The sequence below is a fragment of the Equus quagga genome, chromosome 3 (genome assembly GCF_021613505.1).
Source record: "Equus quagga isolate Etosha38 chromosome 3, UCLA_HA_Equagga_1.0, whole genome shotgun sequence".
Lineage (NCBI taxonomy): Eukaryota > Metazoa > Chordata > Mammalia > Perissodactyla > Equidae > Equus > Equus quagga.
Window position 1 is genome coordinate 94,592,009 of NC_060269.1, and position 22,351 is coordinate 94,614,359.

Genomic DNA, 22,351 nt, shown 5'->3' on the forward strand with positions numbered 1-22,351 from the left:
AGAATTTCCTGTTTATGTGTCTGCTTCTCCTACAATGACTGTGAGCTACTGAAGAATAGGGACTATATATGCTTATCTTTCTATCTGACACTAAATACAATGTCTAGAACATAAAACACCCTCCACAGATGTTTGTTTATTGTATATGAAAGAATAACTAGGAATCTATATATCTGTAGGTATTTGAAGCAGCTTAAATCTGTGAAGATATTCCATTGTCTGATTTCTATATTTTTAGGCGTTTATTTTCCTCTTTTCTTCAACATTTGGTACTATTTCTCCTTGGGGAAGAGTGTTTGTGTGCCAAGGAAAAATGCTGTGGCAAGATGCCACTGCGGCAGGTTTACTATTCTGGGCTCCTGAAGTGACTTGTTTGGCTTTGCACAAAGCCAAAGAAGCTTATTCATTATATGTCAGCCTAGGCTCAAGATAGTGGGAATCAGTGGAACTTCTTCCGGGATAAAGACCATTTTGACACCTATTACACAAGCGGGTATGGGGGTGGTGTTGCTAGCGGGGGAAATGGAAACTTAACACAGGCAGAAAACAAAGTAGCCGCGACGTTCTACGTCCTGAAGGGCTTCTTCACTCACTCACTCACACTTCCTGGTAGTAAAGATGAAAGTGGTGCAGTTGTCCTTCTGCAATGGTGGGCTCTTTTAAAAGCTGATCAGCTCTGGCTAGATGATGATTTGCATTTTTACCGCACTTTTTCCCCCAGGAGATGAAGGCCTTTTACTTCAGACAACAGGGTCTAAGATTAAGTGCAACCAACACAATATGCTTAGTATGCAAAACACCACCCTTGTGGGCAAAAAATACTGAACACTGCTAATAACCCCTTGACTAACACTGGTAAGTACACAAGACCGGAGCATGCATTGAGAAAGAGATTGTGCAAAACTGCAACAGCAGTATTCTGCTTCTAGAGCTGGTATAATTTGTTTTTGAACTGCTGGTGGTAAAAGCTGAAGCTGACTCACAAAAACAAAATTAAATCCCAGAAACTTAAAATGTCAAGGCCACATTCACCAAGTAAACATTAATATTTCCAGTTTACATTTTGATGTTTTCGCTCTGTAGCCGGCGCTGCCCAACTACTTCTATCGCGAGAATGGAGAATTTAGAAAATAAACAGGACCGGGTTATCGCAGAGCGTCACAGGTTCTTTTATTTATCTTTTGGGATACAACTTACAGATGGCACACGTTATTAACAAAAACCCACCGAAGATGTCCGGAAACATTTCCTTTGGTCACTTCACCTCTCCTGGCGTCTCGTTAGCCAGCAGGTCAGCGCTCGGCCTCGCCATCAGGCCGCCTCGCGCGAGCGGGCAGTAAACAGCACCGAGGACACGCACGAACACCGGGTGAGGAGGCCTCGCCAGTCCCTCCCCGACCCCCAACATGGCTTTGTGGCTGTGAATTTCTGATACGCTACCAGCCTTCCCAGCGCCGCTCGTCACTCAAGCCAAGAACAGAGAGTAAGAAAACAGCAAGGGTAAAGGAGGAAACAGGCAAGATCCCTGGCAGCCGTGCGCGCAAGCGCACCGCGACCCAACGAGGCGCCCAGGGGGCGGGGCCAAGGCGCGGCGCTGGAGCTCCGCCCCCTTCCCCCTCACCCCACCCCTCGGCGCAGGGGAGTGACTGACTCCCGCCAGCCCCTCCACGTCAATCAACCCTCCTCCTCGCACTCTCTGCACCTTGTTATTAATCTCAATACCGATATCGCGCGGACGCCTCTCCCCCAGCCCTCGGGGGTGTGAACGTGTGTGAGCGAGAGCAAAGCCACCGAAAGCTGGCGTCTCTGTGCAGCAGCCTCGGCCCCGGCAGCAGCAGGCGCAGCAGGAACCCCCGCAGCGGCGGCAGCCCCAGCGCCAGGAGGCCAAGGCCAAGGCCAGGCTCGGCGCGGCTCTCGGAGTAATAGCCGCGGCTCCGGCGGCTGCGGGGGCGAAGCTTCCTCCGGCGGGGGCCTTCGCGTCGGCGGCCGCGGGGCCTCTCCTGCGCGCCCAGGGTCACCGTCCCCGAAGCCCGGCGGCGCGGCCCTCGTCCCCCTCCCCGCCCCCCATCCGTCTCCTTCTCGCTCCCTTCAGCCGTCCTCCTCGCCACCGCCTCTGCCGTTCCTCAGGCGGCCCGGCCCGGCCCGCCCGCCCCGCGTCCCCTCCGGCCGGTGCCTCTCCCCCCGGCGGGCTGCCTGCATGTCTTTGCTGCACTCAGTCCCGCCGCCACCGCCGCCGCCGCCTCCCCCGCCGCCGCAGCACCAGCACCAGCCGCCCCGCCGCCGCCGCCGCCGCCGCCGCCCGGACCCCGGCGCGCTGAATGCAGGTGAGGAGGGGGCGCAGGCCCTCCGCGACCCAGGCCCGGGCGCCCTCCCCGCGCGCCCGCCCGCGCGCCGGGGTCCGGGCCCTGCCTGGCGCGGCGGCTTCCCTCCGGGGCGGGCGGGAGCGCGGCCCTGCCGTGGGTGTTTGTGTTTGCGTCTGCGGCCGCCGCTCGGGAGGGGAAGCATCGGGGGGGCCTGGTGCGCGCGCGCGCGTGTTTGTGTGTGTGTGTTTCCCCTGCCGCGGGGAAATGGCTGCTGTTGCTCCTTCTGGGCCGGAGGAAGAGAATGAGGTAGAGAGTGTGTGCGCCTCGGAGTAGGATCGAGTGTTGGGAAGAGGAGCGCGTCCCCGGGGAGATGAGGTGGGAGAGGGACAAATGTGCGTGTGGGTGTGCGAGTTGGGAGTTTGGCGGGCGGAGAGACGGCCTGAAGGACCCACCGCGAGTGGGTGTGTGTCGGGTGTGGGGCTGACCGGCGGCTGTGTCGGAGGCGGCCGAGGTTCCGGGGTGTGTGTGTGTGTGTGTGTGTGTGTGTGTGTGTTGGGGGGGTCCGCGCCCAGGGCCCGGGACTCTGGGCGCGGGTTCCGTGTGTCCGAGACCCCCGAGCGGCGTGTCCCTCCCGTTCGGTGGCCGAGGCTCCGGAGCCTCCCAGATGAGAGCTGCTCGGCGGGCCCGGGCCCCGGAGAGGGAGTGTGTCCGCGGCACACGCGCGGCAGCCCGGCCGAGAGCGGCGGTCCGGGCCGCGCCGCCCGCCGCGGGCTGCCGTTCCCGCTGCCGCGGCAGGAAGCGCGCCGGCCTGCAGCGCGGCCTAACCGCCTCGGCGCCCGCCGCCTGCTCCCGCCCGCCTCCCGGGCCGCCGGGCGCGCGGGCCCACGGCGCTGCCTCGGGCCTGGGCAGGTGAGGGTGGCCGGCGGGACGCGCCGGTCGCCGTCGGCCCGGCCGCCGCTGTCCTGAGGAGAGGCGGAGGCGCCCCTCGGCGCTCGCACGGCGGGCTCCCGCGGCTGGCGGGGACCCCGAGGGCAAGTGAAGCAGAGCGGTCGGTCTCGGGGGTCCGCGGTGGCGGGGGCCGTTCTTTCAAGGCTTCCCTCAAGGGCCGTGTGGAGGGATTCAGTCCATATTTTCATTTTTCGTTGCAAATACTTTTTCGTGGGTAAGATGTGTGCATTTTTTTTAAGATAAAAATTCTCTTGGAGAGGCGGGGGAAGGCTTGGAAGCTGACTTCCCTGTCCTCTGGTGTTGGTGGGATTGGATCGGTTTGGGGCGTTTGAAACTGTTCTATCCTGCCTCCTGGGGGAAAGGCGTGCGCGCCGAGCTGAGGGGTCGGGGAGGAAGAGGAAGTTCCCGGAGCTGTCATCCTCCCGCACTCGGCCGCCTAGTTAGCTCGGGCTCTTCGGATGGATTGTGTTCAGGGAGTTTTGCCGAGCCGTTTGTACACATTGGAAGCACTGTGCTACATTTTGGGAGATACTCCCTTATAGCTTGTAGTTAGTTATCTTAATTGCCAATCAAGATAGTCCTGCCCAGACAAACACGTTCTCCCTCACAGTCTCGAAAACCTAGATCAAGCAGCCTCTATTGTCTACTCAGTGTGAGCTCCTGGAAAGCTGTTTCGAGGGTAGTCTAAGTCAGACGCAACTATGAAGGTAAATCGGCCAGTGCATTTCAGAACCAGATAGAAATGGTATTAGGATAATTATTTGCTGATTTACTTTATTCACTCTACCCTCTTCCATTTACATCTAGTTGGCTCATCCAGCTGAAACCCTGTGGATAAAGTCGTGATGTGTTTCCCATCCTTGCAGGCCGTGCACTGTACGGTGGCCAGAGATTGCTTTTTTTCTGAACCTGGTGTCACAAAGAAATGTTCCATGCTGGTCACTGGAAAGTGGGGGGAAGAATAGGATGGGTGGAGAGCTGTTTTCTTTGACCACTACTGGAAAAACAACGCATGTGGTTTAGTAGAGAAAGGACTTGTTTTACCGACCTCAGAACTCTGGCGGTGCATTTTTCTTAGCTGTTTGACCTTAGGCAAGGTACTTAATATCGATAAGCCTCTGTTTTCTCGTCTGTAATAAGGAGATAATACGTATATAGTAAGGTTGTCTGAGAATAGAATGAGAAAACATAATGTTTGGCACATAGTAGATGCTTAGTTAAATGTTAGTTCCTTCTGCAGCCTTGAGTGTGGGTATTGAAAAACATTTCTAAGTAGAAATATTCATTTAATTACAGAGATATTATGTAACTGTAAGTTAAAAATCAAGACAATAGAACGTTTCAGAGTCCTTTGATATACATAGGTATATATAAACAACTTTTAATGTTGTATTTTAGGAGTCTTTTTTTTAGAAATAAGATTGTCATTAAAATAGCCTGTTGTATTAGTTTATAGAGACTATATAGTCATAGTTAATTTTTTTTTCATATTTTGAAGTAGGCCATCTCTGTTGCGTTACTCTTTTTATGAGTTCTTGCTGTGTTGCCCAGGAAAAAGTTTTTTAAGCTATATGTATCACATATATGTTCCAGTGCAATCACGCTTTAAAAAGGATCCAAGAACTAGGGTTTGCTTTATCTGTATAGATCCAGAAAGTATAAGTGCTACAGAAATTGCTATGTAATCTTTTTAGTTCATGTTGACTGATCCTGGTAAACAAAACCTCTTGGAACATTTTCCTGAATGGAAGCAAAAATCCTCTATCAACTTTCAATAATTTTCCATTTTTAGTATTCTGTGTGGAGTAGTAAATGTGTTGTGCATTTAATTTTAACTGTATCGTGGTGGAAAAAATAATGGTATGGAATTTAAGGTAAAGGCAACAGAGAGGTTAAATAAAGGTTTTTTTTTTTTGGTGAAGGCAGAGTGAAGAGAGGTGGGAGGAGTGTCATTGGTTTAAATTTATAATGTCTCTGTTTACTAATGCCAGGTTTCCCAGTTAGGCCCTATATCAGTATTATTTATATTAGCAGTGTTAAGCTTTAAAAAAAAACCTAGTAAAGCACTAAAATTTTGAAACATTTGTGAAGGATTTTTGTAAAGGATCGTAGGGACAACTTCACTAGAATGAAAACGTAATGGTTTTGTTAAAGTGTGTTTGTTATGCGTGTGTGGGTTTACGATGAACAGAACTATCTGCCGTATGATTATATTTAGAGGAAGAATTCTTACCTTGAAAGTTATAAATGATAATTTTTAATACGTTAAAACTATAAAATAGAAATGAATTTTGTCCTTAACTAGGTATTTGGTAATTTTCATTAGACATTATGAATTATAGTATTTTAGAATACTTCATAGCTTTTTTTTTAGTTTGGGAGAATTGAGGAAAACACTTCTCTGTAATAATTGTGAAAATAGATGATACTGAATTAATGTATAACTATGTGGATTATTGGACAGTGAAATTTATTTTTAAGAGTGGCACTACTCATGATATCACTGTTTAAACTGAAGGAATTACGTTATAACAAAATCAAGGTGGCAAACTGTTTAGGTTTTAAAATTGAATGTTACTTAAATGGGCTTTTAAACAGTCCTTCCAAATTATTTCTTCTTCTTCCAAATTATGTCTTTAATTGGGTGAATTGAAATACTTAAGACTGTCCATGTATTACTTTGAGTAATGCTAATTAGGGTAATAAATACACTCCAAAATTTCAGTGGTTTAACACATATAAATTTGTATTTTGCTCACATAACAGTCTAGTGCAGGTGCTCCTGTTTAGCAGGCTTGTGGCTTTCCTCCATGTGGTAATGGAGGCACCCGGACTCCTTACATCTTATGGCTCTACCATTCCCTAGGGCCTTGGAGCCCTGCCTGTTACCCACAGACCATGTCTTAAGAACCCCCAGACTTAAAGTGACAAACATCTGCCCACATTTCATGCGTGAGAATTTGTCACAGAGCTTTATTTGAATGTAAGGGGGATGGGAACGTAGTCCCTGGATGGTGGACAGCTTGGGGCATTTCATGATGTTATTTTAGATGGTAGCATATATTTATGAAATTATGTCTAAAAGGTAAGTTATAATGGTTAAAGATTGCTTTCCATCTTCAAAGAGTAAAATTGGGGGTGGGGGAGGAAGAGAGGGGAAGGAGTAAGAGCCCCAGGAGGAGGAGGAGGGAAGGAGCTCTCTTTATGAGAGGGGTTTGAATGACAAGTGAACTTCAGGTATTTAAAGATACAGGTTTTATGGAGAACATTACAATTGGATTTTATAACCTTTAGAGAGTCTCTCCTTTACTATCCAGTTATAGATTGTTGTTGTGGTCTACTGTGTTCGGGCTGTTTGAGTTCTCTCTCTTTGTACTTTGAAATCATTTGACTTTGAATTTCAGTTTCTGGCGTATAGTTTCATGGGAAACACATTTTTTGAATTTTCTTTTTCTGTTGTTGAGATAGAGCATTATTATTATTACTACTTTATACTTTAAAGAAATACCGTTTAGGTTGACCTTACTGTGTTTTATTATTTGCTGTTGCTGTTTTTCTAATTCTAAAGTCACTGTAATTAATATATGTGAGCCTTAACCCAGAAAGAACAATAAAATCATCAAGTAAACAACAAAAGTTTAATTATTAACTTTTGCTCATGTTTCATGATGAAAATACTACAACTTTCTTTGGCTAACTGCACTAACACTGAACTTCTGATACATTAAAGGAATTTTATCTCTGGACAACTTTAATTTTAACTGAATTACAACTTATTCTTTCATTGCCTAGGATTATTGTAATGTGAAACCTCAGAGTTCACCTTTACTTATTTTATTCTGAAGAGTTTGGTTAAGGATCTGGGGAGTTTTATATATATCTGTATTCCTCAAAAGGAAGATTTTTGAGTAATTTGGTTAACTTCTCCATGGTAAATGTTTCTAGTATTTTGCATTTTGAAAATTAAAAACCTTGGTTGAGGGCCCATTCTGTACCCATTATTATACTTGGTTCTAAAGAGAAGTATGAAAGAAGTAGAAGAAACCCTTGCAAAGCTTATGGCTTGTGAGTGAGGGAGATAAAACTTATAATTTAGTTACTTCAAAATAATAAATGAAGAAGTGCAAGTTACTGTAGTATAAACTGTTTACAGACATTCCGAGAGGGAGTAAGATAAAATGGAATGGTGGGTGGGTCAGGGACTACTTAAAGAAAGAGTTGAGAGGGTTTTTGTTTTTGTTTTTTTGTAACAGCTTTTTAAAGATATAATTCACTTACCAAAGAAGTAGCCCATTTAAAATGTATAACTCAGTAGTGTTTAGTATATTCACAGTTGTACAGCCATCACCACAATTTTATAACATTTTAATTACCTGAAATATAAATCCTGTATTCTTTAAGAGTTACCCCTAATTCTCCCATACCCTTAGTTCTAAACAATCAGTGTTCTACTTTCTGACTATATGTTTGCCTATTCTGGACATTTCATACAAATGGAGTCTTAATATAATATGTGGTCTTTTATCATGGGTGTCTTTCACTTGTTTTCAAGGTTCACCATATTATGTTGTGTAATAGTACTTCATTCTTTTTTATGGCTGCATGATATGCCATTGTATGGATATACCATCTGTTGTGTAATAGTACTTCATTCTTTTTTATGGCTGCATGATATGCCATTGTATGGATATACCATCTTTTGTTTATCTGTCAGCTGATGGACATTTGAGTTGTTTGTACTTTTTGCCTATTATAAATAATTCTGCTATGAACATTCACATTCAAATTTTTGTGTACATAGTTTTCAGTTCTCTAGGGTATATGGCTAGGAGTGGAATTGCTGAATCATGTGATGCCTCTATGTTTAAACTTTTGAGGAACTTTCAGACTGTTTTTCCCAAAGAATGTCACCATTTCACAACCCACCAGCGGCATATGAGGGCTTCAGTTTCTCCACATACTTGCCAACATTTGTTGTTATCTGTCTTTTTGATCATGGCTCTCCTAGTGAGTGTTAAGTAGTGTGTTATTGTGGGTTTGATTTGCATTTCCCTAATGATGATGAGTGTCTTTTCATTTGCTTATTGGCCATTCATATATCTTTTTTTGAGAGATGTGTATTCAGCTCTTTTGCTGGTTTTTTAATTGTTATTTATCTTTTTATTATAGAATTGTAAGAATCCTTTGTATATTATAGGTACAAGTCCTTTATCACATATGTGATTTGCACATATTTCCCCTATTCAGTGAGTTGTCTTCATTTTCCTGATAGTGTCCTTGGAAGAACAAAAGTTTTTAATTTTGATGAAGTCTAGCTGATTTTTTCTTTTGCTGCTTATGCTTTTGGTGTTATATCTAAGAAACCGTTTACTAATCTGAGGTCACAAAGAGTTCTGCTTCTGTTTTGTCCTAAGAGTCTTTTAGTTTTAGCTCTTACCTTTAGATCTGTGATCCAGTTTGAATTAATTTCTGTCTAAGGCCTGTTGTAGGGAGTCTACATTATTCCTTTGCATATGGGTATCCAGTTGTCCCAGTACCATTTGTTGAAAGGACTATTCTTTCCCCGTTGAATTGTCTTGTCAGTCTTGTAGAAAATCAGTTAACCTTAAATGTGAAGGTTTATTTCTGGACTTTCAATTTTATTCCATTAATCTATGTGATGATTCTTATACCAGTACTGTCTTGACCACTGTAGCTTTGTAACTGAGAAATGTGAATCCTCCAACTTCATTCTTCTTTTTCAAGATTATTTTGGCTTTTTGAGGATCTTTTGTATTTCCATATGAATTTTAGGATAAGCTTGTCAATTTCTTACAGAAGCCAGCTGAGATTTTGATAGGAATTGTGTTAACTGTAGATCAATTTGGGGAGCATTGCTGTAATAATGTTAAGTCTTCCTATTCACAAACATGGGATCTTCTCATTTATTTAGATCTTCTTTGATGTCTTTCAACGGTGTTTTGAAGTTTTCAGAGTATAACTTTTACACTTCTTTTGTTGCCTTTGTTCCTTAATATTTTATTCTTTTAGATGCTATTGTAAATGGAATTGTTTTCTTAATTTCGTTTTTGGGTTGTTCATTCCGAGGGTATAAAAATACAATTGACTTTGTGTATTGAGCTTGTGTCCTGCAAATTTGCTGAACTTGTTTATTAGTTCTGATAGTTTTTTAGTGATTCCGTAGGATTTTCTGTATAACAAGGATCATGTCACCTGTAAATAAATATAGTTTTACTCTTTGCAATCTGGATGCATTCTGTTTCATCTTACTGCCTAATTGCCATGGCTAAAACCTTCAGTGCATTGTTGAAAAGAAGTGTCAAGAGCACATATCCTTGTCTTGTTCCTGATCTTGGCGGAGGAAGTGTTCAGTCTTTCACTATTAAGTATGATATTAGCTGTGGGGTTTTCATTAGTGCTGTTTATCAAGATGAAGAAGTTCCCTTCTATCCCTGGTTTGTTGAGTGTTTTTATCACGAAGGGATGTAAGGGTTCGGTTTTGAGGGAAGTACGAAATATAGATTAGAAGGGTGAAGATACTGTGTACAGTAATAAGTGGCAGATAATCTTAACTTGCTTGGGAAAGAGGGGGTAGCTTTTTTCTGCTTTTTTCTGCCTTTTTCCCCACTCCCTTCTTTCCTCCCCTCCCTACTTTTGTTGTTGTTGTTGTTGTTAGAGCCCTAGAAGTCGATTCCTACTTGTAACGACCCTGTGTACAGTAGAGTGGAACTCTGCCTCATCTTTTCGCATCATCATCTCTCCTTTAGGCGCTGTATCAGTCAATGCTCCGCTGCTCTCCATAGGATTTTCATGGCCACTTTTTTCGGAAGTGGGTAGTCAGATCCTTCTTCCTAGTCTGTGAGATCTGGAAGCTCTTCTGAAACCTGTTTACCATGGGTGACCCTGCTGGTATTTGAAATAGCAGTGGCATAGCTTTCAGCATCTCAGCAACATGCAGCCATCACGGTATAACAACCCACAGATGGGTGGTGTGGTTCCCTGACCCGGAAACAGCCTGGGCTGCAGCAGTAAGAGCCCCGAATCCACTAACCATCATGGCTGGCCCCCTACTCCTTTAATGCTAGTTGTCTTCCCATTAATTCATATACACATTGGGAGAGCCCCTAATCCTTTACTGAAGATTTTTCTGAATAACTCATATTTCTTGAGCAGTGGAGAATATTGTTTCTTTTGAAAAACATTCAATGAAAACAGTGTGGAGAATTTTTTTTCTGACTAATTTGATAGGTAGGTCGGAGGAAGACACAGGAAGCAGAAAGAATATTAAATCATAAATGAAGTGATAACCATAGATTTAAAAAGAAAGGAACAAGACTTTGTTATAATGAGGGTATGGTTAATGAAGAAGTCCGTGTTTAGTCTTTTAAAATTTTTAAAAACATTTTTCAATGAAATCAATATTTATTGAACACCTACAGATGTGCTAGGTAGTGCTAGACCATGAAATACATCCTTGCAACAAAGATGGTAAATTGATTAGAAAAATAATAAGACTTCTGTAGATACATGGACAAAGGATACAGACAGTTCCCAAAAGAGGGCATAGCCTGAAAAAATAAACATGTGAGAAGCCTGATCAAGTAGTGATCAGACGTGCAAGCTAAAACCATAATGAGATAGTTTGTTATCAAATTAACAAGGATTATGAATGAAAAACATTCTCTTTCTTAATTTTACTATAATAGCAGCTTCGGGTTTTTGTATTTCAACTGTTTTAATTTGCCAAAATCCACATATTTTGAATTTTAGTTACATTATTTATTAATTATTGTTCCTAGTTGTTTCTAATTAATTACTGTTTTTTAACAAAGTCCTAAATTTGCTTAATCTGATTCTGTCTTACTTTCCAAACCAAACAATCTTTTCGCTTTTTTGTTTTTTTATTGTGGTCACTCGTGTAAATTTATGATGTACTGTGTTGTATTTTGACTTGTGTATACTGCATCGTGTTACCACCAAAAGTCTCATTCCATCTGTCACCATGCATATGTGCCCCTTTACCCTTTTCACCCTCCTCCCACCCCTTTCTCCTCTGGTAACCACTAATCTGTTCTCCTTATTTATATGTCATATGGTATTTGTCTTTTTCTGTCTGACTTATTTCATTTAGCATAATACCCTCAAAGTCCCTCCACATTGTTGCAAAAGGCATGATTTCATCTTTTTTTATGGCTGAGTAGTATTCCTGTGTGTGTGTGTGTGTGTGTGTGTGTGTGTGTGTGTGTGTGTGTACACCACATCTTACCATGTTTATTTTGAATCTGGCTGTCACCTGACTTTTTTCTCAAAACATTTCAGCATCAATGGTTTTGTTTATATAAGTTTTTAAATAATTTTCTAAAAAATTTAATAGCTTTCTTAGGAAACTTTGCTCTACAAGGTAAGGTTATGTTTCACTTGATGTGATGATGACCCTTTGTTTAATTTTTGAAACTTTGTGTTTCTATGCAGCTGCATTCTGATTAGATATTTCTTAATTTTATTTCTTTCCTTCATGTTATAAGTCTCAGAAGTTAAATAGCTTTGGATTTAGCTAAGAATCTTCCTGTTCACAAGGCAGAATTGGAAAGTGGTAATAAAATTTTTGTTTTGTATTCTCCTTTGTAGCAGGATTATTAGTTTTCATTAATTTTTTTAATCCACTTTAAAACCTCATTACAGATAAAATTTATTTCTAATTTTTTTGAAGAAATACATAGTTCACTTTGCTGTGTGAGAGAATCATCATTCATACTGAAGAGATGCCTGGTAATTTTGGGCTTTCATATTGTTTTCATTTATTAACAACAGAAATTGGTGACACAAATTGGTGACACGAAATAGAAGTTATAATACTTTATCTTCCTTATTTGCATCTGTGGAGAGAACCTCTCTGTCTGTAGTCTTCTGGTTTAGAATCTTTTTATTTTTCTCTTCCCAAATTACTTAAATAGATTTCCTAAATGAGTAATATAGATCAGAGTTATGTAATACCAGTTACAATACTGCTGAGAGAATAGAACTAAATTTAGGATATACCAACCTTGGTGTCTTTCTACACAAAGACTTTGTTTGGGTCTTTACATATATATCCCATTGTTATCTGATCATAATGTTTATATTTAAACAAAACAAAACCAAAAATCTGACAAGGTATGTCAGCTATAGGTTCATATTTAGTGCAGTCTTCTGTGACATTTACATATAAATTTATGAAATAATACATTGTGAATTATGTGAATGATATCCTTTAAACAGTACAAGAATTTTAATCACTAAAAGTGTATCTCATCTATTAATATTTATTAAGCTTCTACTGACCATAAGCTATTGTATTCAGGGTTTAAAAAGTTTAGAATGTAGTCTTTTCTGCCAGGAAATGGGACTTATATTTATTGGACTACTGAGTACTAAGGACTGTGAAAAGTCACCCCCTTCCCTTTAAATATGCAGTTGAAATTAGTCTTCACAAAAATCCTGTGAATTAGACAGTATATTCTCATTTTGTAGTTGGTTAAGAATGTGAGCCTTCGATCCTTCACTTTCCAGCTCCTGGAAAACTTGTTTAACTTCCCCCATGCTTCAGTTTCCTCATCTGTAATGAGAAAGAGTAATCGTCCTTATCTGAGAGGGCTGTTGTGAAGATTAAATGAAGTAATACCTGTAAAGTGCTTAGAACAGTATGTGGCACATTTGTAGTAAAAAAACAAAACAAAACAAAACAATTCAACATAGCTATTAACGTTTCTTATTATTAGGAGACATACAAGTTAAATAAGTCTTAAATGTTGGTAAAACCAATATTTAAAACAGGATCTGTTTGACTCCAAAATACTTACTCTTATGTTTATAGGAGATTTAAGCTGGGATAAATAGCAGACAACTGAAGGCAGAATATGGTAATATGCTAAATGACAAATAACATTAAGTGCTGTAACATACAGAGTACGTATGAGAGTGTAACCTACAGGGATAAAGAGAGGAGGTAGAAGTTGATCTCACCTTTATTGTTAGGAGAAGGAAGGAAAGGAAAAGTTAATGGATTACTGCAACGTTTTCCTTGCTTGTCTCCCAGCATCCGTTTTTGCTCCTTTAACGTCTGTTCCTTTATATACATTTTCAGCAGAGATATCCTTGTATACCTCATTCTACATTACTTAAATTCCCTACTTAAAATCCTTCGGTAGTAAGAATAGTTCCTGTTTTTTGGTTGCCTACTGTGTGCTAAGGGCAGGAGTTGGCAAGTTTTTTATGTACAGGGCTATAAATAGTAAATATTTTGGCTTCATAGGTGGCATAAGATCTTTGTCCTGTGTTCTTTTTTGTTGTTGAAATTTTTTGTTCTTTTAACAATCCTTTAAACATGTAAAATCATTCATCATGGCAAACCAAGCTGTAGTTTGCCGACCCCTGTACTGGGAGATTTACGTGAATTAACTTCTTGTTAGAATCCTGACAAAACTGATATTAATCCCTATTTGATAGTTGAGGAAAATGAATAGAGAGGCAAATTTGATGAAGTCACATAGCAAGTAAGTGACAGAGCTGGAATTTAGATTTAGGTCATTGTAATTCCTAAACCTGTGTACTTTCCATGATATCCTGCTGATGCTTATTGCTTTTAGAATAAAATGGAGATTTCATTGCGTTATGTGTAAGCCCCATCATGATCGTGTCCTTGTGTACCTCTCCAGTTTTATCATTTATTACTCCTCTCTTGAAGATATTCCCTAGCCTAGCCATACTGAGTGCCTGTGTAGCTCTGTTTATGCTTTATATGTGCCTACAATACTTTATGACCTCGCTTACTTCTTTAATGATTCACCTTGGGTGCTCCCTACTCTGGGAAGTGTTGCCTGACACTTCCAGTCTTTGCTTTGTGGTCTTTCTCTGTGCTCGCCTGGCATCCTGTGCATTCCTTTTTCATAATATTTACCACATTATCTTGTATTTACCTGGTTTATGTCTCTGCTTTTCCATGAGACTGTGAGTTTTTAAGGGCAGAGGTACCTCACCTTTGTAGTTCAGGTGGTTTTGTAGTAGGGGCTTAACCTCTACTGTGTGCTAAGTGTTTGGTGTATCTTAGGGGCTTAGTAATTGTTTATTAAATGAAGGAATGATCAGATGGCGTTGCAAATGCTGGAAATTGCACCAGCAAACATGTAGTAGTAGAAAAGCGTGAGTCCAGATTTGAGCACGAGAGGGAAATAGAATTATTTCTGGTTAACTTCCAGAGCTTCAGTGGGAACAAGGAGGCTGATAAGGCAAATTGGAGAATGAGTATTATGGAGGAATTTGAATGCTTGGGTAAGGAATTTTAATTTTATTCTGGGTTCAACTCTAGAGCAGCAGGTGGCTTTTACATCTATGAATTGAAGTTCTCTTATTAATACCTGAATTTTATGTTATTATATTGTTTTAGACGCTATTTTGTAGGACATAGCTATATAATAGTTTTGATTAGTGTTACTGCAAATGTGGCTCTAGAATCTCATAGGTATCAATATTACTATTCAAGACATATTAGAATTATTGATTTTGAGCAAGTTGATAGTTTGAAAATAATTATTTAACAAGATTAATCTGGTTAAGGTATGCAGAATCAGTTGAGATCGGAATGGGAGGAGGGAAGCTCTTTTTTTAAAGAGAGAAAATTAAAATATGAAGCGAGAGTCAAGAAATAGATCTGTGTCAGTTGGGATAGAAAAGAAAGCTCTTAAGTGACATTGGTGAATATGAAGGAAGAAGTCAGAGATGACTTGAGAAATCAGAAGGAGGAGACAATTTGGGGAAGAAAATTAGGAATTTTGTATTAGGCAAATTGATTAAGATTGAAATGATCTCTATTTTTGTCTGAATTTAGACTCTGTTCACTTTATGCCTGAATAATTAGAATATCCTCGTGATTGCATGAGTGCTGTGTTTGGATGTGGGTGGATGTTTGGTGGTTTGGAGAAGGCTATGAAGCCTTTGTAGAATAATGATTTTAAATGAATGAAAGAAAATAAGATAAAAAAGGAACCTGTTATATTGAAATACTAAAATATATAAAAACAAATTTGTGATATTTAATGTATGTGCCTCTTTATCAGTGCACTTAAATAATAAGATCTAGCAGTGAGTCTAATTACTAACATAATTTTGAAGTAGTGATATATATAGATGATATTTCAAGATATCTATAGCAACTGTAATATATGAAAATAGAACTTGTGTTAGTGACATATCACAGGTACTGCTAATATTATTATGGTAGGTTGTTTAGGCCTAATGGAAAGAGGTACTAAATTTTAACTGGAGGTTAGTGAAAATAATGATGTAAATTTTCTTCTCTACCACTTTACAGATTCCCTTAGATTTATGGACCCCAGGTTAATACTCTTTGCTTGTATTGTCTCCTGGTTTCCATTTTTTCTGTGTATTTTTGTCATAGTACTATACTTTTCTATTCAGATGGTAGTATTTTTTCATCTGCTTTTGGAAATATGTGCCCTTTTAAAAAAAAATAAAGTAAAATGATACTGAAGAGCATAATTTTCTGATTATGCTATCTCATGGAGATCAAGACTGTTAGTATAATATATATAGTTCCATTATCTGTTTCTGGGCTATATGTAGTTATCTAACCACATAAACATACATAAGTAGAATCATACTATAGATACTGTTTTTTAAACTTGCTTTTTCATTTAACAACATATCATGGCCATTTTTCAGCAAAAGACATGCCTCATGCTTTTAAAATTTTTATAGCATTTAAAAAAATTGAGATGTATATTACATAACACAAAACTCACCATTTTAAAGTGTACACTTAAGTGGTTTTAGTATTTTCACTGTGTTGTGACCCACCACTACTATTTAATTCCAGAATATTTCCATCACCTTCAAAAGAAACCTCATACCTATTAGCAGTTCCAGTTTACCCATTTCTCCATCTTCTGGCAGCTGCCAATCTACTTTCCATCTCTATGGATTACCTATTCTAGGCAATTAATATAAATGGAATCCTTCCTTTTGTGTTTGACTTCTTGCATTTAGCATAATGTTTTCAAGAATATTCCATGTTGTAGCATGTAACACTTCATTCCTTTTTATGGCTGAATAATATACCATTGTATGGATATATCATATTTTGTTCATCCATTTATCAGCTGATGGACATTTGAGTTGTTTCTACTTTTTGGCTATTATAAATAATTCTGCTATGAACATTCATGTGGAAGTTTTTGTGTGGACATGTTTTCGCTTCTCTTGGGTCTATACCTAGGATGGAATTACTGGATCATATGGTAATTCTATGTTTAACTTTTTGAGAAATTGACAGACTTTTCCACAGCAGCTGTTTCACTTTACATTTCCAAACATCATGCTTTTTACTGGCTGAATTGTAATCCATTTTATTGATGTGCTATAATTCAATCCCCTATTGGTTGGTAATTGATCTTCTGATTTTTGGCAGTTATCAACACTAATACAGTAAAAAGTAATATTTATACACTTTTCCACACTTTTTTAAAGAATAAATTTCTAGTAATGGACTTGCCAGGTTAAAATGGTTGCAGATTTAAAATTTTGATACATCTCATTAGGTTGACCTTTAGAAATATATAAATTATATTCCCACTAGTTGTGTAATGGATGCCTGTTTCCCCCAAACTCTTATTCACGTTATTAATCTATGCCATTCTGATAATAAAGTCACATATTTTTAAAAATCTGCAATTATTTGATTAATAGTGGGGTTATATTTTTTCACACTTTTTTGCCCACTCTCTTTATTCTTTTGCGATTTGTCTGATCATGACCTTTACCCTCAATTTTTCTTTTGGGATGTTTACATTTTTTTTTCTTATTGATTTTTAAGAGCTGTTTATATTTTAGAAACATTACCTCATTGTCCATTATAAATATTACAGAGACTTCTTGCTCCAGTTTCTTCTTTATCTTTTGACTTTATAACTTTGCTCTTTGCCTTATGGACATTACCATCTTTTTATATTGTTAATCTGTCATTCTTTTTCTTTATAGTCTTTACATTGCTTAGAAAAGTTTGCTGCACTCCAAGATTATAAGATTCTTATTCTACATTTTCTTCTAGAAATGTCTAAAATTAAACTTGTCATGGTTTAGTAGAAGCAGCTTGGATTTTGCAGTTGGATTTACTGGTGTTCAAATTCTAGTCCAGTCACTTATTAGCTGTGAGGTGCTGGGTGTTTCACAACTTCTTTGTATTTCAGCTTCTCATTAGTAAAGTGGAATTAATAATACATAGTTTATAATTTTAGTGAACTTAAATGTGATAGTAGATGCAAATTGTCTAACACGGGATCTGGACACAGGCTGGGCATTCAGTGCATGTTTTCTTCTCTCTCCCACTCATAAACTCTTTCTTCTTTCAGCCAATTTAAAATCTGATTCAGAAGATAATGGAGGGGAAAGTTTCAAGAAATAGAGGGTGGTCTTCAGTTTTCAAAACCAAAGAAACCAAATAGGATGAGTACTGACTGAAAAGGAAATTGAAAATCGATTTAGCAGTTTGGTAGTCATTTATGTTTAATGAGAACATTTTTCATTAGAGTGATAAGAGAGACTGACATATTCTAATAAGATGAGCACTAAATAAAGCCATATAAAATATATGAAGGATGATATGTGCATATGCAATATATATCCATCATTATTTATAATATCTTTGAGAAATAGTTGTAACTATTCCTTTTTCTCTCATTGTTAGAATGTTAGTAAGAGGATAGGGATGGCAATACTAATACATATATAGTATATTTATATGTGTGCGTATGAATTGTACACAAATGTAAGTCATTTTTACTATTATTACTTATGAATTACAGTACTTGTAGCACATTTCACAATTAGTCATCACCCTGGTCAAGAACTGCTCCATTCAAATTTTATTCTTCTTGGTATCTCTCTTATGGGATTTACACACATTTCTTCGTCAAATTATGATTATTTGTAAACAGTTATATACCCTTTGTGGAAAGCAACTTTAAATGTATTTTAGAAAGAGATAGGAAGTACATAAATGTTTACAACATAGTAATCACTGTTTACATTTTTCTCATCTTTCCTAGACTATAAGGTTTTTGGGATAAGGAACATAGTTCTAATTAAAAATAATGGGTTTTTGATAAATGTTTATAAAGTATTACATTTTCTTTTCCTCTTTTTGTAAAACAACTTCAAAATAAAGTCTTAAAAGATTGTTAATAAAAAATGTATGTTTAGCTCTTCCTCAAATGGAGGAATAGTAGACATGCATTATGTACAACTATGTTTTAGAAAATGATGTCAAATTCTATTCCTTGACTCTGAGTAACTGCTTGTTGTTCCTAGTATGTTGTAAGTATACCGTCCTCATTTTGTCAGCCTCAAAATAAGAAGGAAATTCTGTATTGGTTAGCTCAGGAGGAAGGTAATGAGTTTAAGTAACAAAACAGGAAATTTGTTCCTCTGTGACCTTTGATAAGTTTGTGAAGTTGGCATTTTGACTGCGGGATTGAAATTCAGAAGAGTTTTATATTTAGTTTGCTTTGTTGCTTTTGCAGAGTATCTACCTACCAGGAAAAAATAGGAATCCAAGTTAAAGGCTCTGCTACCTTTGTGGGAAATGATGAACAATACTCTTCCTTCTGCTGACAAAATCTGGGTATCTGTGTTTTACAATGGCTGGATTTTGCTTTCACTTAGGGCCTTAGTATCCTTTTCCTGGAACCAAGCTTGGCTCAAAGCCTTTGTAAGTTCTCTTATTCTTTATCCTTTTAAGCAACTATTTTAGGAACTATTTTAAAGCTGACACCCCTTCCCTTCAGACCTTTTCCGCTCAGTACAAAGCACCTCCTTCTTGGCAGTCATTTGTAGGAGTAGAGTGGGTACTCTGGTTAAGCATTTATTCATGCCAAAAAGTTAGGGATTAGCTCTATTGTTTAATGCTATCTGTTTAGGATCAATATGAGTCAGCATTGGTCCTGCTTTTTAAATTCTTTCATAATTCATATGCTGGCACCTTGGAACTCTTTCCTGGATGGAACTTTTCTTTGTGCCTTATCACATTTTATCCCACACAGAGTTGGTTATTAAGGTTTTTCTGTTTTACTCCACTGTTTTTAATGGAGACTTGTAGATTTAGGTACGGCTTTTCCAAATTCTAAACTCTGGCTCTAAGATAAATAAAACTAGCTTTAATACCTTTTTATGTATATTTCACCGTGTATATCTAAAGCTGAAGCAGTGTATTATTTGGTCAAAAGTATGGAACAGCTGTTATGGTTACTCTCAGACTTCCATCTCAGTCAACTTTGTATTCAAGATTTAATTAAATTATTTTCTAAAGAAATAGAAAAGCTAAAATAATTAGAAAAGCTATTCATCCCAAAAAGGATTCCTTAGTTAAATCCTTAGTTTTTGGTATTATCAAGTGTAATTTTCTGGTAACAGAAAACAAACGATTTATTGAATTAGTATTTATATTTTCTTGATGCAATACAACATTCTTAGTTTATACACAGATTTTTTTCATACATAAACTTAAGACATTGTATTTGTGAAATACTACTCAATTTTTTTATTTTATGTCCCACTCGAGAGGCACAGCCTGAAATTGGAAGGGAGGAGAAGGAAAAGATGAAGTATTTTATTTTGTATAAAGTGTTAGGATGTTACTTCAGTTTATTTCATGTTTAAACATGTTGGACTGAGTCCAGTTCTTCTAGTGTATTTGTTTCTTTGAATGATAACTCTCATACTCTTGATATGCTTACTTTTTATCTAGATAATCTGTGATCCTTTTGCAGCTGCCCTTGCATCTTGTCTCAGTTTGGGTGTGAACATATTTACTCTTGACTTTGTTTATGGCAGCAAGGATGTTTTCACTTCTAGTAGGTTTGAAGAAACAGACTGTGCTGTGGATTTTTTTTTGTGTGTGTGTGAAGATTTTGTGTTTCCTTTTTTTCTTCCCAAAGCCCCGCGGTACATAGTTGTATATTTTGAGTTGTGGGTCCTTCTAGTTGTGGCATGTGGGATGCCGCCTCAGCATGGCTTGATGAGCAGTGCCATGTCTGCGCCCAGGATTCGAACTGGTGAAACCCTAGGCTGTCAAAGCAGACCACGTGAACTTAACCACTCAGCCATGGGGCTGGCCCCTGTGCTGTGGATTTTGTTTGCTCATCTTTCAGGTTGCACAGCCAGTTGATCTAGGAGAATACTTTTCTTTGGGCAGTACTTGTTATTGATTATCAGTTTTAGAAGAGTACTTGCAGCAAACTTTCTGATCTTAAATTGTAGACATCTTGTGAATAGACTACTCTTGCTTTTGTTTTTTCCCCTCCCACTTAACTTTAGTGGGTTAACTAGAGTGGAAAACAGAGGCATTCAAAGGAGAATTTGCAGCAGTCAGATACAGTGACCTTTGATGATCAGTACGTTAAGGAGAATGCTGGAGAATAGACAGATGACTTTGCAAGTTTATCCTTGAACACATGCCAGACAAGTATTGGCTAGATCCATCTTGACTACATAATAGCATCTTGAGTACATAACAAGGTAGAAACCTTGTTCTCATTCTGTGGCTTTTTTCTTGCTTACCTGGATCTTACAACTGTCCTTCTAAGAGGGATGTGAGCTCTGTTAGATTAAGGTTGACAAAGAATTTGGAGGACAAGAGTACAAATAAAAAAATCCCAAGTGATTTTCTTATTCATTTTGTCAGTGTCTGTATTAGTAACTGAAGTAGGAAATGAAAGAGAGAACTGCTGATATGAGAATTCATTAGAGAAATGGGAACATGGTTTTCCTTGTTTTATTTCTAAGTTTGTTGAATAGTAAGCTGCACTATAATTGTGTTATATTTGTTGTTCCTTTGTCAGAAAAATGAACTGTTTCCGAGTCACTACGTAGTCCATTCCGGTTACTTAGATTCAGGGTGATAGGGGTATGATAGTAATAGGATTTGGATATTCCTGGGTCTCTAGACATACTATTAACTATCCATCTGTCCTGTTCTTTAGGGTTGTTGTCCCCTTGGAGTTTCTGAGGGGTCTGTATATATGAAGAAAAATGAGAATTGAATTACTGACTCATTATTAAAAAAGACTTATGCTGGGCTGTTTTCTTTGTTTTTTGTTCTCCTGAGGAAGATTAGCCCTGAGCTGATATCTGCCAATCCTCCTCTTTTTTCTGAGGAAGACTGGCCCTGAGCTAACATCCGTGCCCATCTTCCTCTATTTTATATGTGGGACACCTACCACAGCATGGCTGGACAAGCAGTGCGTAGGTCCGCGCCCAGGATCCAAGCCAGCAAACCCCAGGCCACTGAAGCTGGGCTATTTTAAAATCAAGACCTGTATGGATGTCCTACTCCTCACCTCCTCTACTTCTAGATCAGTTTTTTGGAAATCAGTTTGCCTAAGAATCAGTTTGCTGAAATTATCAAAATGGTTTCCTTTCAGCAAAATTATTTTGAAATTTATCCATGTTGTCCTCTGTATCAATAGGCCATTCCTTTTATTGTTGAGTAATATATCATTGTTTGTATTTACCACATTTTACTTATCTGTTAGCCTGTTGATAGACATTTAGGTTGTTTCCAGTTTTTGGCTGTTACAGATAAAACTAAGAAATTTGGGATCAGTTGAGTCTTTGAGTGGACATATGTTTTTGTTTTTCTTGGATAAATATCTAGGAGTGGAACGTCTGGGTCATATGATAGGTATATATTTAACTTTTTAAGAAACTGTGTAACTTTTCCAAAGTTGTTCTGTTTTTCATTATCAGTGGTGTGTGAATTTCAGTGCTGCACATTCTCACCTGGTCAGGTTTTTTTTTTGCTGAGGAAGATTCACCCTGAGCTAACATCTGTTGCCAATCTTCCTCTTTTTGTATGTGAGCCACTGCCACAGGATGGCCACTGACAGATCAGTGGTATGGTGTGGGTCTGTGCCTGGGAACTGAACCTGGGCTGCCAAAGCAGAGTGCACTGAACTTAACTACTAGGCCACCGGGGCTGGCCCTGGCCAGTCTTTTTTTTTTTTTAAAGATTGGCACCTGAGCTAACATCTGTTGCCAATCTTCTTTTTTTT

The 22,351-nt window shown here is 38.9% G+C and overlaps 1 protein-coding gene across 3 annotated transcripts in view; it reads left to right on the forward strand.

The window, feature by feature from the left end:
- The first annotated feature begins 1,929 nt into the window (after positions 1-1,929).
- CNOT6L (CCR4-NOT transcription complex subunit 6 like) overlaps positions 1,930-22,351 on the forward strand; it is a 102,997-nt gene continuing 82,575 nt past the window's right edge. The window contains exon 1 of one of the 3 annotated variants that reach the window (XM_046656182.1): positions 1,930-2,324. Coding sequence is in view for 2 of the 3 variants with exons in the window: in XM_046656181.1 (XP_046512137.1) it covers positions 2,605-2,609 (5 nt within the window). In the remaining variant the exon portion in view is untranslated. Of the gene's footprint in view, positions 2,325-2,553; positions 2,679-22,351 lie in introns of those variants that run through there. The other 2 variants (XM_046656181.1, XM_046656179.1) reach the window with 2 other exon arrangements.